This window comes from Ictidomys tridecemlineatus, chromosome 1, assembly GCF_052094955.1.
Source record: "Ictidomys tridecemlineatus isolate mIctTri1 chromosome 1, mIctTri1.hap1, whole genome shotgun sequence".
NCBI classification, from domain to species: domain Eukaryota; kingdom Metazoa; phylum Chordata; class Mammalia; order Rodentia; family Sciuridae; genus Ictidomys; species Ictidomys tridecemlineatus.
The window spans coordinates 22,807,149-22,819,682 of NC_135477.1; the positions used below are offsets into that span (position 1 = coordinate 22,807,149).

The 12,534-nt window shown below is 42.7% G+C and overlaps 1 protein-coding gene across 2 annotated transcripts in view; it reads right to left on the reverse strand.

Moving 5' to 3' along the window:
* Positions 1-12,534, reverse strand: part of Sorcs3 (sortilin related VPS10 domain containing receptor 3) — a 570,611-nt gene that overhangs the window by 386,706 nt on the left and 171,371 nt on the right. For both annotated transcript variants that reach the window (XM_078052889.1, XM_005333579.5), the window contains exon 2: positions 8,406-8,473. In XM_078052889.1, coding sequence (XP_077909015.1) covers positions 8,406-8,473 — 68 coding nt within the window. The remainder of the gene's footprint in view (positions 1-8,405; positions 8,474-12,534) is intronic.

A 12,534-nucleotide genomic window follows, 5' to 3' on the forward strand; every position in this document is an offset into this window, starting at 1 on the left:
AGTCGTTATCCATATAAGGAGGAATGGGGTACATAAAATCCACTTTCCTATAAATGTGGAAATAAATAGGCTCTCTGTGAATTTAAAAAAAAAATTGGCTTCCAACCACATTCAAAGGGCCCACCTATCATAGTTTTACACATGTGGACATCTGGCAGGGAAAGAAATTAAGGCCTACCTTAGAGAGAAGGGGAATACATCCATTTATAAATGTTATTTTAGAAGGGACTGTCTGGTCCTGTGCACTTATTAACTTCATTAGAAGGCTAATGAATCTACTGCTGGGAAAATGAGAGGGAGCTCAGGCTGCAGAAAGGGATGGGGAGAATTTCACACCCCTTCTCCAAGTGGCGGGGTTATTTATGATTGTGATAAAATGGCACTGCATTTGGAGGAAAGGGAAAACAACATAAAATAACAATCAACAGACACAATCCATACAAAAGTGTTACATTCTCTCAGCCACTGGACAAAAATCAAGATTTATGCATGTCGGGGTCCTGCCTAGTGGAAGGAAGAAAAAAAAATGTCTAGGCCATAAAAAGAAACCCTCTTTCCCATAATAAATAGGAGAACATTAAATCTGTAATCCAGATCGGCTTTTCCAGCGTTCTCATTTCTCTGTTCTCTAGCAAAGTAAGATGTCTGATGACCTAATGTTTAGAGCAAACTCTTTTCTTATTCTATCTTTTAGGAACAAAGACTTTCATAGACTGATGGTCCCTATGTTTAATGAATTTAAACTAAGTAGTCTGGACAGGTGTTCTGGCTAACGCCTTCCAACTGGCTCACACCCCTCAGTGAACAGCAAGTTAACAGAGTATGCTAAGCTGTTGACACTTAGATTGCAACTTCACCACCAGATATTTTAAGGAGAATGGCAACAATTAGGGTAATGCTGCTAGCTCATGAAAGGTTGGGCATCATAATCTGTTGGTCATCATAAATTCTGTCTCTGCTTGTTATTTGATGTGGGAGGTCTTAGATTCAGAGTCAAAAGAGATTTGAGAGATCATTTCATCTAATATCTTTATTTATGAGGAAAGAGATGGATGCACAGTAATCCAATTAATTACTAGCAGAAATAGACCTAAAACCCAAGTGTCTGAGTGGTTCCCAATTCTATATGAAAATTGGAAATTATAAATGCCTAAGTAATAAATACCTTCCTAAGTCAGAGTCTCTTGGGAAGGCCCCAGATATCTGGATTTTTTTTAAACATATTCCACAAGTAATTTGATGGCTACACTGAATTTGAGAAACATAAATGACCCCACCCTGATTTTCACGTTAATAACTTGAGAAGCAGCAAAGCTTTTAAGTGAGTTTAGTTCCCCAAAAAGTGCATTAAGAAAAAACCTGTAAAAGACAAAGTAACTCAACCCTAGGTTGGAGGAATCGAAAATAAGGTATTGCTTTGCATCTTACATCAAAAACCATCATTGTTGTCAATGTCATCCTCATTTTGTGATTTTAAAAACCAAGAATTATATTAACCTTCATATTGTCCCAAAGGAAAAGCCTTTGGAAATACTCTCTCAACACAGAATTTCTAGGCACTGTGCGTCTATATGAGTCCATATTTGTTCTATACCCAATCCTTCAGATGATATGATTGCAGTTGTCATCTGGAACCTGTCAAAACTGCTGGTCTAAGAGGAAATGGATCTACAAACAGAAAATAAGCATTCTTATATTAAGTAACTTGCTAGATTGCTAGCATTCTGCATTCCATGCAGTATCTCACTGAATCTTCACAACCTCTATAAAATAGGTCTAGTTACCATCCCAGGATATAGATAAGCAAACTGAGGCTTCAAGAGATCAAAAGATAGCTTATTCATATGGTGAAGCCAGTAGGCAGCCTAGCTCTGATTCATATCCAGGAAAATTGAACACAGGACTCACCCTTTATACTTACAGTACATACTTAATCCCTTTTGTCACCAGGTATTTCTGAAAACTATGGGAACTATTGCCATAGGAAGTACAGTCAGCCCTTCACATCTGCAATTCTACATCTGACAACTCAGCCTACAGTAAATCAAAGCTATTTGGAAAAAAAATGATTACATATGAATTGAACATGTCCAGATTTTTGTCATTATTCCCTAAATAATATAGTAGAACAACTATTTACACCACACTTTTACTTTGTCTTAAGAATTATGAGTAATCTAGAGATAATTTAAAGTATAAGAGAAGATGAGTATATGGTCTATACAAAAAGTACACCCTTTTCTATAAGGGATTTAAGCATCCACAGATATGGTATCTATGAGGAATCCAGCATCCAATAAATTGCCCACAGACACTAAGGGATGACCGGAGTCATTCCTCTTAAGAGGCACACATTCTAGTGGAGAAATAAGATGTGTTGTGTTAAACAAAATGTATGTGCCAGATTGAATGCTTCTCCCACTGATTCCTAGAACTGTTTTGCATTCTTTATGGAATGAGGTGGGGTGACAATAATAAAAATAGAAGTATTTCTAGACCAGTGCCACTCATGGCAGAATGCACTGCACTTTGCATATATATATATATATATATATATATATATATATACATATTCTTGTATACATTTGCTGATGTTTCTCACATACATTAGTCTCATCTTTCAGCCAAACTAAATGTTGCTTGAGGATATCTCTTATGACACACTTATTCTGCACCTCCCAGCCACAAGTGTGAGATGCTCAATTAATATCTGTTCAATTGGCTGTTCTGTTACCCATTCCGTTTTCACTAGATTCATAACCACTGAAAGCAAATAGAAGGTCCCAGTCCTTGAGGGAGGATTGCACAGTCTGTATCAGCCCAGCCTTCGGGACCTCACATGTGAAGAGCCTAGCGGATGGGATGGAAAGCTTTTAATTAACAGCCGAACAAAAAAATGTCATTCCAATCTGCAGTTTTGTTTCCATTAATTCACTCAGATTCAGTAGGAATTCCACTAAGAATTGGGGTGAGCAGCTGTAGAGGGAGGGAAGCACATAAATAAATCATGAGTGTCATTAAAATTTGTAAACTAATAACTTCTGGGAAGTCTTAGCAATTATTATCAGGGTTTTCTTGGCAAACAAAAAATTAATAAATCCAAAAGGTCTCCATTTTCTATTAAAAAAGGCAGCATCCCTGAGAAAGGTCACTGACAGAACAATTAAGGAGAAAATAAATGGTTCAGACAACAGCTTGTGAACCAGATGAAAAGTCACAGGATTCCCAAGTGGCAGGAGAATAAGACAACTCAATACAATGAAAGGGACAGGGGCAAGGCAGGGCTGGTGCTGAGATTGGTTTGGGGATATTGGAAACTTCCATTCAATTCTCTAAACCCTTATGAGATGTAGCCTAAAGGCTAGGCATTGTAGGTCCAGAAACAACTAAGACATGTGGTCCCTAGCTTGAAAAGCTCCCAGGCTGAGAACAAATCTCAATACTGCTTAAGGATGTGAAGCTATAGCTGAGCAGAGAAGGGTCATCCCACCTGGGGAGGAGGATCAAAGCAGGCCTCCAATAGCATGTACCTGGGAATCTGTCTGCTCTAGAAACACCCTAACCAAGAAAGCCCTTTGCTATGAGGGCTCTGAAGCCAGGAATCCAGAGGAACATCTGTGCAACCTGGATGCTTTACTTAAATCAGAATGCCCCCCATATTGCTGGGCTAGGGTTAGGGTTAGGGTCTACCAAATGAGGGGAACCATTTAAGTGAAGAATTCCTGCTTCCTCTTATGCCTAGATAGTTGCAAATTCATTACCTTTGTGAGGACCCTAATCTAGTTGCCAAAGAAAAGCTCCTTCAGAGACGACACAGTCCTGCATAGTCTGTTGGAACATCTGAAGATGTTCCATTCAGGAACCTCTACTAGAGACAAGCTCTTGGCATGGGGAAGATGGAAGCTAAAACAATTGCTTGATAACTCATCACTCTCCAGAAAACAATATATTTTTTTTGAGAGAGAGAGGTAATGTATTCATTATCCCAACTGCTAATGTCTAAGGCATAAAGAACTGAGTCCAAGAAGTGATTTGCCAGTCAGAAACATAAATCTTGACCATGACTTATGTTCAAGGCTAATACTTCAGCCACAAGCTGTGGATTAACTGGCTTTATTTGAGTTTCCATTTCCCTAATGGAGGACCGTGAATGCCACTAAAGGAGGTGAGACCCACAGAGCACCATGTGTGCAGAGGGGCATAATAATGGCACGAGAGCAAGGGGGCTGCATGGAGTCTGCACAGAATGCAGCTCTTCCTTGGAGTCCACAGTCCCAGTGCACCACATGACAGTGGCCTATGTTTGGTGAGAATGAAGGAGACGTGAATGGGAAGGTTGTCTCTATTTGGCTGCAGAGTTTTCATTTAGGAGAGTGCAGAACATAGGAGTCTCAGATCACAGCTTGGAAGACCTCCTAATCTCTGCCTTATGACCTAAGTAACACAGGGAAGGCCTGGGTCCTTTAGAAAAGCCAGTCCTACCCCCTTAATTCTCTAAACCTGAAAGCCTATGTGTGCAGTATTCTTGGACGAAGGGATGCCACCAGGCGGTTGTGCTAAATGACAAACTTGCACAACCATCCTGGCGTAACAGCGCCAAAGAGTTCCAGAAAGAATGTCACAAGGACACAGAGACTGCCGCACTATTTGATGTCTCAGTCTTTTGTCTATTTAGAAGACCTCTGAATTATTAATCCAGTGAGGCAAATAATTATATCACACTGAAACCTGGCAGGGGGTGTCATCTTGTCATGACAGCTGCTGCTCCGGGGCTTCTCCTGTTATACAGAAAATTGAAGAAGAATCACCAAGTTCAATTTCAAGTTGGTTAAGCATGTTGGGCCAAATCACAAAGCGAAAGGGGGTGCATGTTTAATTCAGCTTCTTTTCTCAGCCCACTGTATTAGGAAGGAAAATCATACTGCTCTCGGCTCCAGTGGCAAAATGTCATCGTTATCAGTACAGAAAAAAAGAGGATGGGAGATAGAGAACTTTAGGGGAAGCATGGGGAAGACAATGAAAAGAAGACTCCCTGTGAGGCCCTAGCAAGGTGGGGAAACCCACAAGATATAGGAGTAGTCTCTTCCCTTATTCCTATACCCAGAGCCCTTAAGCTGGGCTTTATCAGGCCCATGAACACCTTGAAACCTAACACAAAACCACATTCATAGATGACATTTATCCAGAGGCAAAGCCCATAATACCCACTTTGCATACCACGTGGAACCTGTTGTTAGTAAAGTGCACTTTGAGGAACCACCTTTGGCTGGGCTTCTCCTGTAAAATGTGGGGTCCCTGCACCCTCCTACCTCCTCCGTGGCTCCCCTCTCTCTTGCAGGCCAACACAGTCTGGTCATTGCCCTGTCTGTACTCGGGACAGTTTTCCACTTTTGCCATTTGCCAAACCCTCCCATTATTCCAACACCTTTTCAACGTAAGGTGTTGACCCAGTAGAAAGTGATATTCCAATTCCCCCCAGGTGGCACAGGGAACAGCATTCTAATTCACCTCCTGCCCTCCTTCATCCTCAGAATCTCTGCTAACTCCCACAGAACACAGAATGTACCTTAGTATCCTCCAGTTTCCCCTCACACAGACCTCTGCAGCAATGGATCCTTAAAAACAAAGTCAATAATGGAACAAAAACCCTATACAAACACCCAGGTTCTAATAATCATTAATAATTACAATGAAGTAAGCACTTGCTACGTGAGTTACTGTGCTAAGTGTTTTCACATTTATTATTTAATCCTTCCAAGAAGCCATTCATCAAGCAAACACTTATTAAGCACCTCTTTTGTGCCAGCTTCTCTTCTAGGTGCTGAGGGCACAGCATTGAATTAAAATGCAAAAAAAAAAAAAATTCGCTTTCTAGAAGACTTAAATACTGGTGGGTTATAGGTAGACAATAAATAAATCAATAAGTAAAGACCTAGCATGCCAGATGGGGATAAGTACTGCGAAGGGAAACGTAGCCAAGTGATGAATAGTGAAGTCCTGGGGAAAGGTCTCACTGATAGGAGACCTGTGAGCACAAGGGAAGGAAGCGAAGTATCTGCCTGCACCCTGGGAGCTCTAGGTGGACGGAGATGAGCAGGAAGACTCCAGGGAGCAGTACGGTGGGTGCATCAGAAGACACTGCAAGGAAAATATGGCAAAGGCAAAGGTATGTTCTGTGCTATCCCCAATTTACAGACAGGGAAACTGAGGTGTGGAGAGGAAAATGAAAGTTTGATCTCCCCTAAAAGGTATGACCACACCCCAACCCCCAGAACCTGTAATAGGACCTTACTGGAAAAATGAGTCTTTGAAGATGCCATCAAGTTAAGGATCTCGTAATGAGATCATCCCAGATTATCAGGGTGAGGGCACTGAGCCCAATGTCAAGTGTCATCATAAGAGACAGAAGAGGGGAAGACATAGAGCAGGAGACCATTAACATCAAAGGCAGGATGGGAGGGACGCATTTGCAAGGGCTGCCAGCAGCCACCAGAGGCTGGAAGAGGCCATAGAGGATTCTCCCCGAGAGCCTCCACAGGGATTGTGGCCTCCGTAGCACCTTGTCCACAGACTTCGGGACTCCAGAGCTCTGAGAGAATAAATATCTGCTGCTTTAAGCCCCCTGATTTGTGGTACTTTGTTATGGCAGCCCCAGAAAACTAATACAGAGAGGTTAAGTAAAGTGGAAAGAGTTACAGAGCTCCTGGGGGAGGCACTTGAATCCTGGCTAGTGGACACCTGGAGCCCTGGAGCCACCACACTGCCCACCAGGTGTTGGTGAATTCATTGGTCTCTGAGACTGTGGGCACACCCTTCTCAGCTTCTAGACTAAGGCACGCAGCAACTGGTCCAGGATCCCTGGGTTTGCCTGCTTTGTTCCCAGAATTGGTCGAACTTCTTCTGAAGCACGGGATCCCAGAACAGCTGTTTTCCAATATAAGGATAGGACTTTCTGGCTTATTTCATGATTTGGCCAAGCAGACTGCACAGTGAAGCTTAAAGTATCACATAGCATCACTGGGCATGAGGGAAGGTTTCTGAGCTCTAATTCTCTGGGAAGTACTGTGCGAGTGGAAACAGTCAGGCTTTCCTCTGCTAGAGGCACGCTGGTTGCTTACACCTCTGCCCATTGTCACTGAGTAGCAAAATTAGATCCGAGACATCCTGGGCAAAGAGAGGCAGGCCTCGATCAATGTGAGCAGTTAGCCCCCAAGAATATAATAGATGCCATGACTGTCCCCCTTCCTGCAGAGAGAGGCTCCGGCTGTTTCTCAGCAAACAACAGGTCAGGTGAAAAGGCATCTCGCACCCCAGACCCCTCGTATTTAAGACCCCAGGAAATTCTTAGGACATAGCACAGGGATGAGGATGCAGCTAGAAAAAAAAATGGCCTTTTGTGACAGTGTTCTCCAGTGTTAACACCTGAGAGAGAAAATAGGAGAAAATGGTCCACCCCTTGAGTCCCACAGCCATGAGCACAGGATGTGAAGCACCAAGTCACCCTGGCTGGTGGAACTTGCTGCAGCCCCGTGTGACTGGACATCAGCATGTCTGAGTGTGAATGTAGGTAAGCGGGTGTGTAAAGAGGTATATATAAGGGCACATAGTTTCCTGGCCAGAGGAACTCCTAGTGTCACAGCTTCATTAAAGTCCTTCTTAACTCACCCATATTGCTCTCTTCCCTTGTCCTCTGGTAGCACTGCTACCAGGGTCTTATTGACTAGGCATAGAAGGTACAGGCTCTAGCAATCACAATAATTTCAGGGGCCCCAAAATATTTTAAGTTCTTTTATATTAAAAAGAAAAAAAAATAAATTTTAGGCTGAAATTTTAATCCACGATATTAAGGTATTTGTCTCGCTAGCAATTATTATTAAATTTTATTTTATAATAAAATGATATTATTTTAATATTATTTTCTGGGAAAAGGGCCCCTCAAGGTAAAAGTGCCTAGGAACCATGAAAGTGACCACACAGACTTGGATCTGGGGCTCCAGAACCACAACACCTTCCACATGCAAAGGCCTGGACCCCATCCCTAGGCCAAGGCTGACATCCATGGCAAGACTTCCTCGGTCAGCAGAGGGCCCCCTAGTGGAGGGTCTCTACTTGTTGAAGCTGTGGTCATCTGACCTCTCTGGCCAGACCCCTCCTTCTTCAGGCAGAATGACACTACAGAAGTGCCAAGGTGCCAAGGTGCGGAGAATGTGTGACGGGCCTCGGAAGATAGAAACAGAGGGAATTAATTCAGAGGAGGAGGTGCTTGGGTCCGCCCATGCATTAAAGTGGGCTTCCAGGAGGAGGCCGGTCTTCAGCTCCTTCTGAAACTGGCTTCCCAGCTGTTCAGCCTGCATTTCTCCAGAGCCAAAGCGGTGCACCTGCTTAAGAATATCTAATCCACTTACCGCCAAAGAGAACTCTCAGTCACGCTCCCCAGGTTGAAGTCGTACAGCTTCGTCAGGATCAGGATGACCTGCAAGGGGTGGGATGAGGGCAGAGGAGAGGGACAAAGAGGGACAAAGGAAGCTTATTTTAGTTTGTGGAGCAGTATACAGTGCATCTCCTATCACCCCAAGGAAGGCTTAGTATTTATCCGTTAAGTTGAGGGGATCAAGCAAGGGGGGAAATTATTAATTTAATGCATCTCTGTAACTGGTGGCATTTATTTTAATCCTGGTAGTTCTCTGCATTTGAAATAAAACATGCCAACAGGAATTAATTGGGCATTGACAGTTGTTTCTCCACATCTGTCCCCCCTCAAGGTCAGGCCCAGGCCAGCTGGCTTTGTTCAATAGCAAGGTCACCCAGAGATCAGGGACAGACTTGCTTTTGATCTCAAGATGACTCTGATGTACAGAACTGGATCTAAAGGGGGAAGAAGGAACTGGGTCTGCTTCTGTCTGTCTACAGAAGGGCTTCAAAGAGACTCTGTGTTTCCATCAGTAGGGCCTTCGCAGGCATAAATACTTGAATGGCAGTAGGCTCCGTCCCCACCATCCTCTGATGCCATTTGCCATTGATCATGTGGCATCTGCCCCACCATGCAGTAAGCAGGTCATTGGACTTCACAGGACTCCAGGACCGCTCCCCTGACTGCAGCCAAAGTGAAAAACCCAGAAGCAGCTCTGTGTGCCAGAGAGTTCGACTTAGTGGTGTTCTGAACTACTCTTGGGCTGGTGAGTGTCTTCCTGGGCCCTTTAGTCTCCTCCCGCTGGGACTCGGATATCAGGGATTGCCCTGCCCGTCCCTCAAGTGCTCTGGACAGTGGCTTAGGTACAACCTTCTACCTCTGAGAATGCTAAGTGCCCGCACCTGAGTCTGCTTTAATCAAAACGCAGGTGGGTAATACACAGCGCCTGCCTGCACGCGTGATAATCCAGTTACACATAATCGTGTTTATCTAAATTTAATGCACAACTCATTTCACTCTTCTCAGCTCCTTCCCATTCCACAATTTAACTTCCTCCAGTTCATTTGCACAGAAGCCATTAAACTCTTTCCAAGATAATGAATTTCTGCTACCAAGATGGGACTTTCCCATTCTAGGTATCCATTTAAGATTAAAGAAAAATAATCAGCCATTATATTGAACATTTTTATGGCACTTAACTAACAACAAAATGCTCACTTTTGAAATTTATTCTCATCTCGCACTCCATGGGGTCAATCAGCCCCATTTCTATTTTTCCTATGTAAACTAAGAAAAACATGCGAGCCTGGGATGGGATCCATTATAGATCAAAAGGAGTCCATGGCAAATTGGGCTTAGGACATTTAACTTTTGTGGGAGGCCATTCCCGGAGGGCTCAGATTTCTTCCCCAGATTGTGTCCTATGACTGGAATAACAGGCTGGCGAGAAACATCATCAATGGCATGGCTATCTGCAAAGTAGCAGGATCCACCAAGCTGCCTTATTACTACAGCACACAGCAAGGAGTGTTTAATCTATGCAGTGAATTATCCTTTTTTGTTTTTTACAATACCAAATATTTGATGTCATATGGATATTCTAATGTAAGGAATAAATAATCTGTTTGCATAAAAATTAAAAATGTATGATACATTGAGATGTCCTGTTAATATGTAGATTTCAAAGTGATGAATTAGAGCTTCCTATTCATTTCATATGTTCCCATGAAAAATTATGAGATTGTGAAAAACTGGGTATACAGTTTTAATTAGTTGGCTTAGTTGTTGGTGATGGTTCTTTTACAGGGTTTTTTTTTTCTTGTTTTGTTTTGTTCTTTTTAGATGTACATGACAGTAGGGTGTATTTTGGCATATTAAACATACATGGAGTGTAGCTTATTCTAATTAGGATCCCATTCTTGTGGTTGTATATAATGTGGAGTTTCACTGGTTTTATATTTATGTATGAACATAGGGAAGCTACGTCCAGTTCATTCTACTGTCTTTCCTATTCCCTTCATTCCCCTTTGTCTAATCCAATGAATCGAATCCATTCCCCTCCCTTCCCTTCATTCCCCTTCGTCTAATCCAATGAATTTCTGTTCTTCCTTCCCCTCTCCTATCATGTGTTAGCATCCACATGTCAGAGAGAACATTTGGCTTTTGATTTTGGGGTAGTTAGCTTATTTCACTTAGCATGATATTCTCCAGCTCCATCCATTCACTGGCAAATGCCATAATTTCATTCTTTTTTTATGGCTCAGTAATATTTCATGGTGTATATTTACCACATTTTCTTTATCCATTCATCTATTGAAGGGAACCTAGGTTGGTTCCATGACTTAGCTATTGTGAACTGAGCTGCTATAAACATTGATGTGGTGGCATCATTATAGTATGCTGATTTTAAGTCCTTTAGGTATAAACTGAGAAGTGGGAAAACCGGGTCAAATGGTGGTTCCATTCCAAATTTTCTAAGGAATCTCCATACATGAAGTGAATTATTCTTATCCATAATCTCCCCAACCATACAGGTAACAACAAGCCAGATAATTGTATATACACGCAGATAAATACCCAGACCCATGTACACACATCTAACAGAGTTCTTCTTCCTTTCATTTGGTGACCTTTCATCTACCAAGTCATTGTCAGAGTTACCTTGTAAAAGCTCAGGTATCTGAGTGTAGGACAGCCCAAGTTTTTAAGGAACAAGCTCCAAACTATGCTCATCTATTAGGAGTGAATCAGAACAACCATCTAGGCCCTTGCAGGAGCAAGTCAAATCACTCCATTTTTCTCCAAAAACCTTCAGGGACCTCAGACAGTCTCCAAAAAGCACAAAATTCAGGTCAAAAGAGAAGATGTTGGGGATAAGGGTTCCAATTTAACCAACAAAGCTTCTAACATCTAGATCTAGAAAATTCTTCTTATCCCAAACCTAAAGCACCCATCTTATTTCCCTCTCTCCTTTCCTTCTCTCTTCTTTATTGAGTAACTGAAATTCTGGCCACGAGGCTACACACTGGAGGTATACAAAGAAAGGATCCAGGTCTTGCCCCCGTGGAGCTCACAGTCTCCTAAGGGTGACTCCACAAATGAGCAGACAATTCCGTGCTCCCAGGCAAGGTTTCCTAATCCAAACTGATACCTAAGAGCAGAAACTACCAAGTCACAGGTGGCTGGGGAAGACCTCTGCTTAGAGGCAGCACCACCACAAACACTTAGACATGCTGGAGGCCATCCATCCGAAAGAATGTTATTAGAGTCTCCTCAGTTCGTCCTTCCTCTCAGTGGCTGCCATGAGATTGCATCACGACAATTTCCAATTGACTGAAGACCACAGCTGTGTGCTCCAAAATTCATTGCTTCCTGCTTGTCAAGTCTGTACCTCCCAAGGGCTGCTTCCAGCTAGTGAAGGGATACTAAAGCAGACCATTTCTGGATGACACGTGACTCCTCGGATGGGTGACAATGACTTGAAGATTCCCTTTCCGTGTTTCTGAACTTCCGGCCTGCTTTCCTGCCTTCCTGCCTGTCTCCTTCATGTGGTGTCAGGCCTGCATCTCAGACTAGCAGCTGTTCCAATCTCTTCTGGCTCCTTTCCATTCTCATTCACGGGCATATTTTTTTCTAATAATTTTCTTGGACATTGGATCTTATCTTGGTGCCTGCTTCTTGGAGGATCCAGACTAACATATTCTTCCATTCTTGTGTAAATATTATTTCTGCCTTCATGACAGATTGTTTCAGTTTTGCCTCTTAATTCATGAATGTTCTTGGTCAGAACTTTTACTGGTGCCTTCTGCTTAAGGAAGAAATCCAGGCCCATTCATTTTACTAGGATTCAAAATCCTGTCCCTTTGCTTTAAGCAATCTAACTTTCTTGAGGTCCTTCAGGTTTTCCAAACATACTCATTTCCATTTTCTTCCATGTGGTATTGCCATATCATCACTTTATGTCACTTGCCTGTGCTGACCAGCCTATTGTTCAAGAAACAGCCCAAAGGCCACCTCTTTCAGGTGGCCTCCCTGAACTACCCTAGCCTTCACAGTGTTCTCTTCCTCTGAAGTTCCACTTTTCTAAAACTGAGTCACATAATGTAGCACTTAACCACGATTTT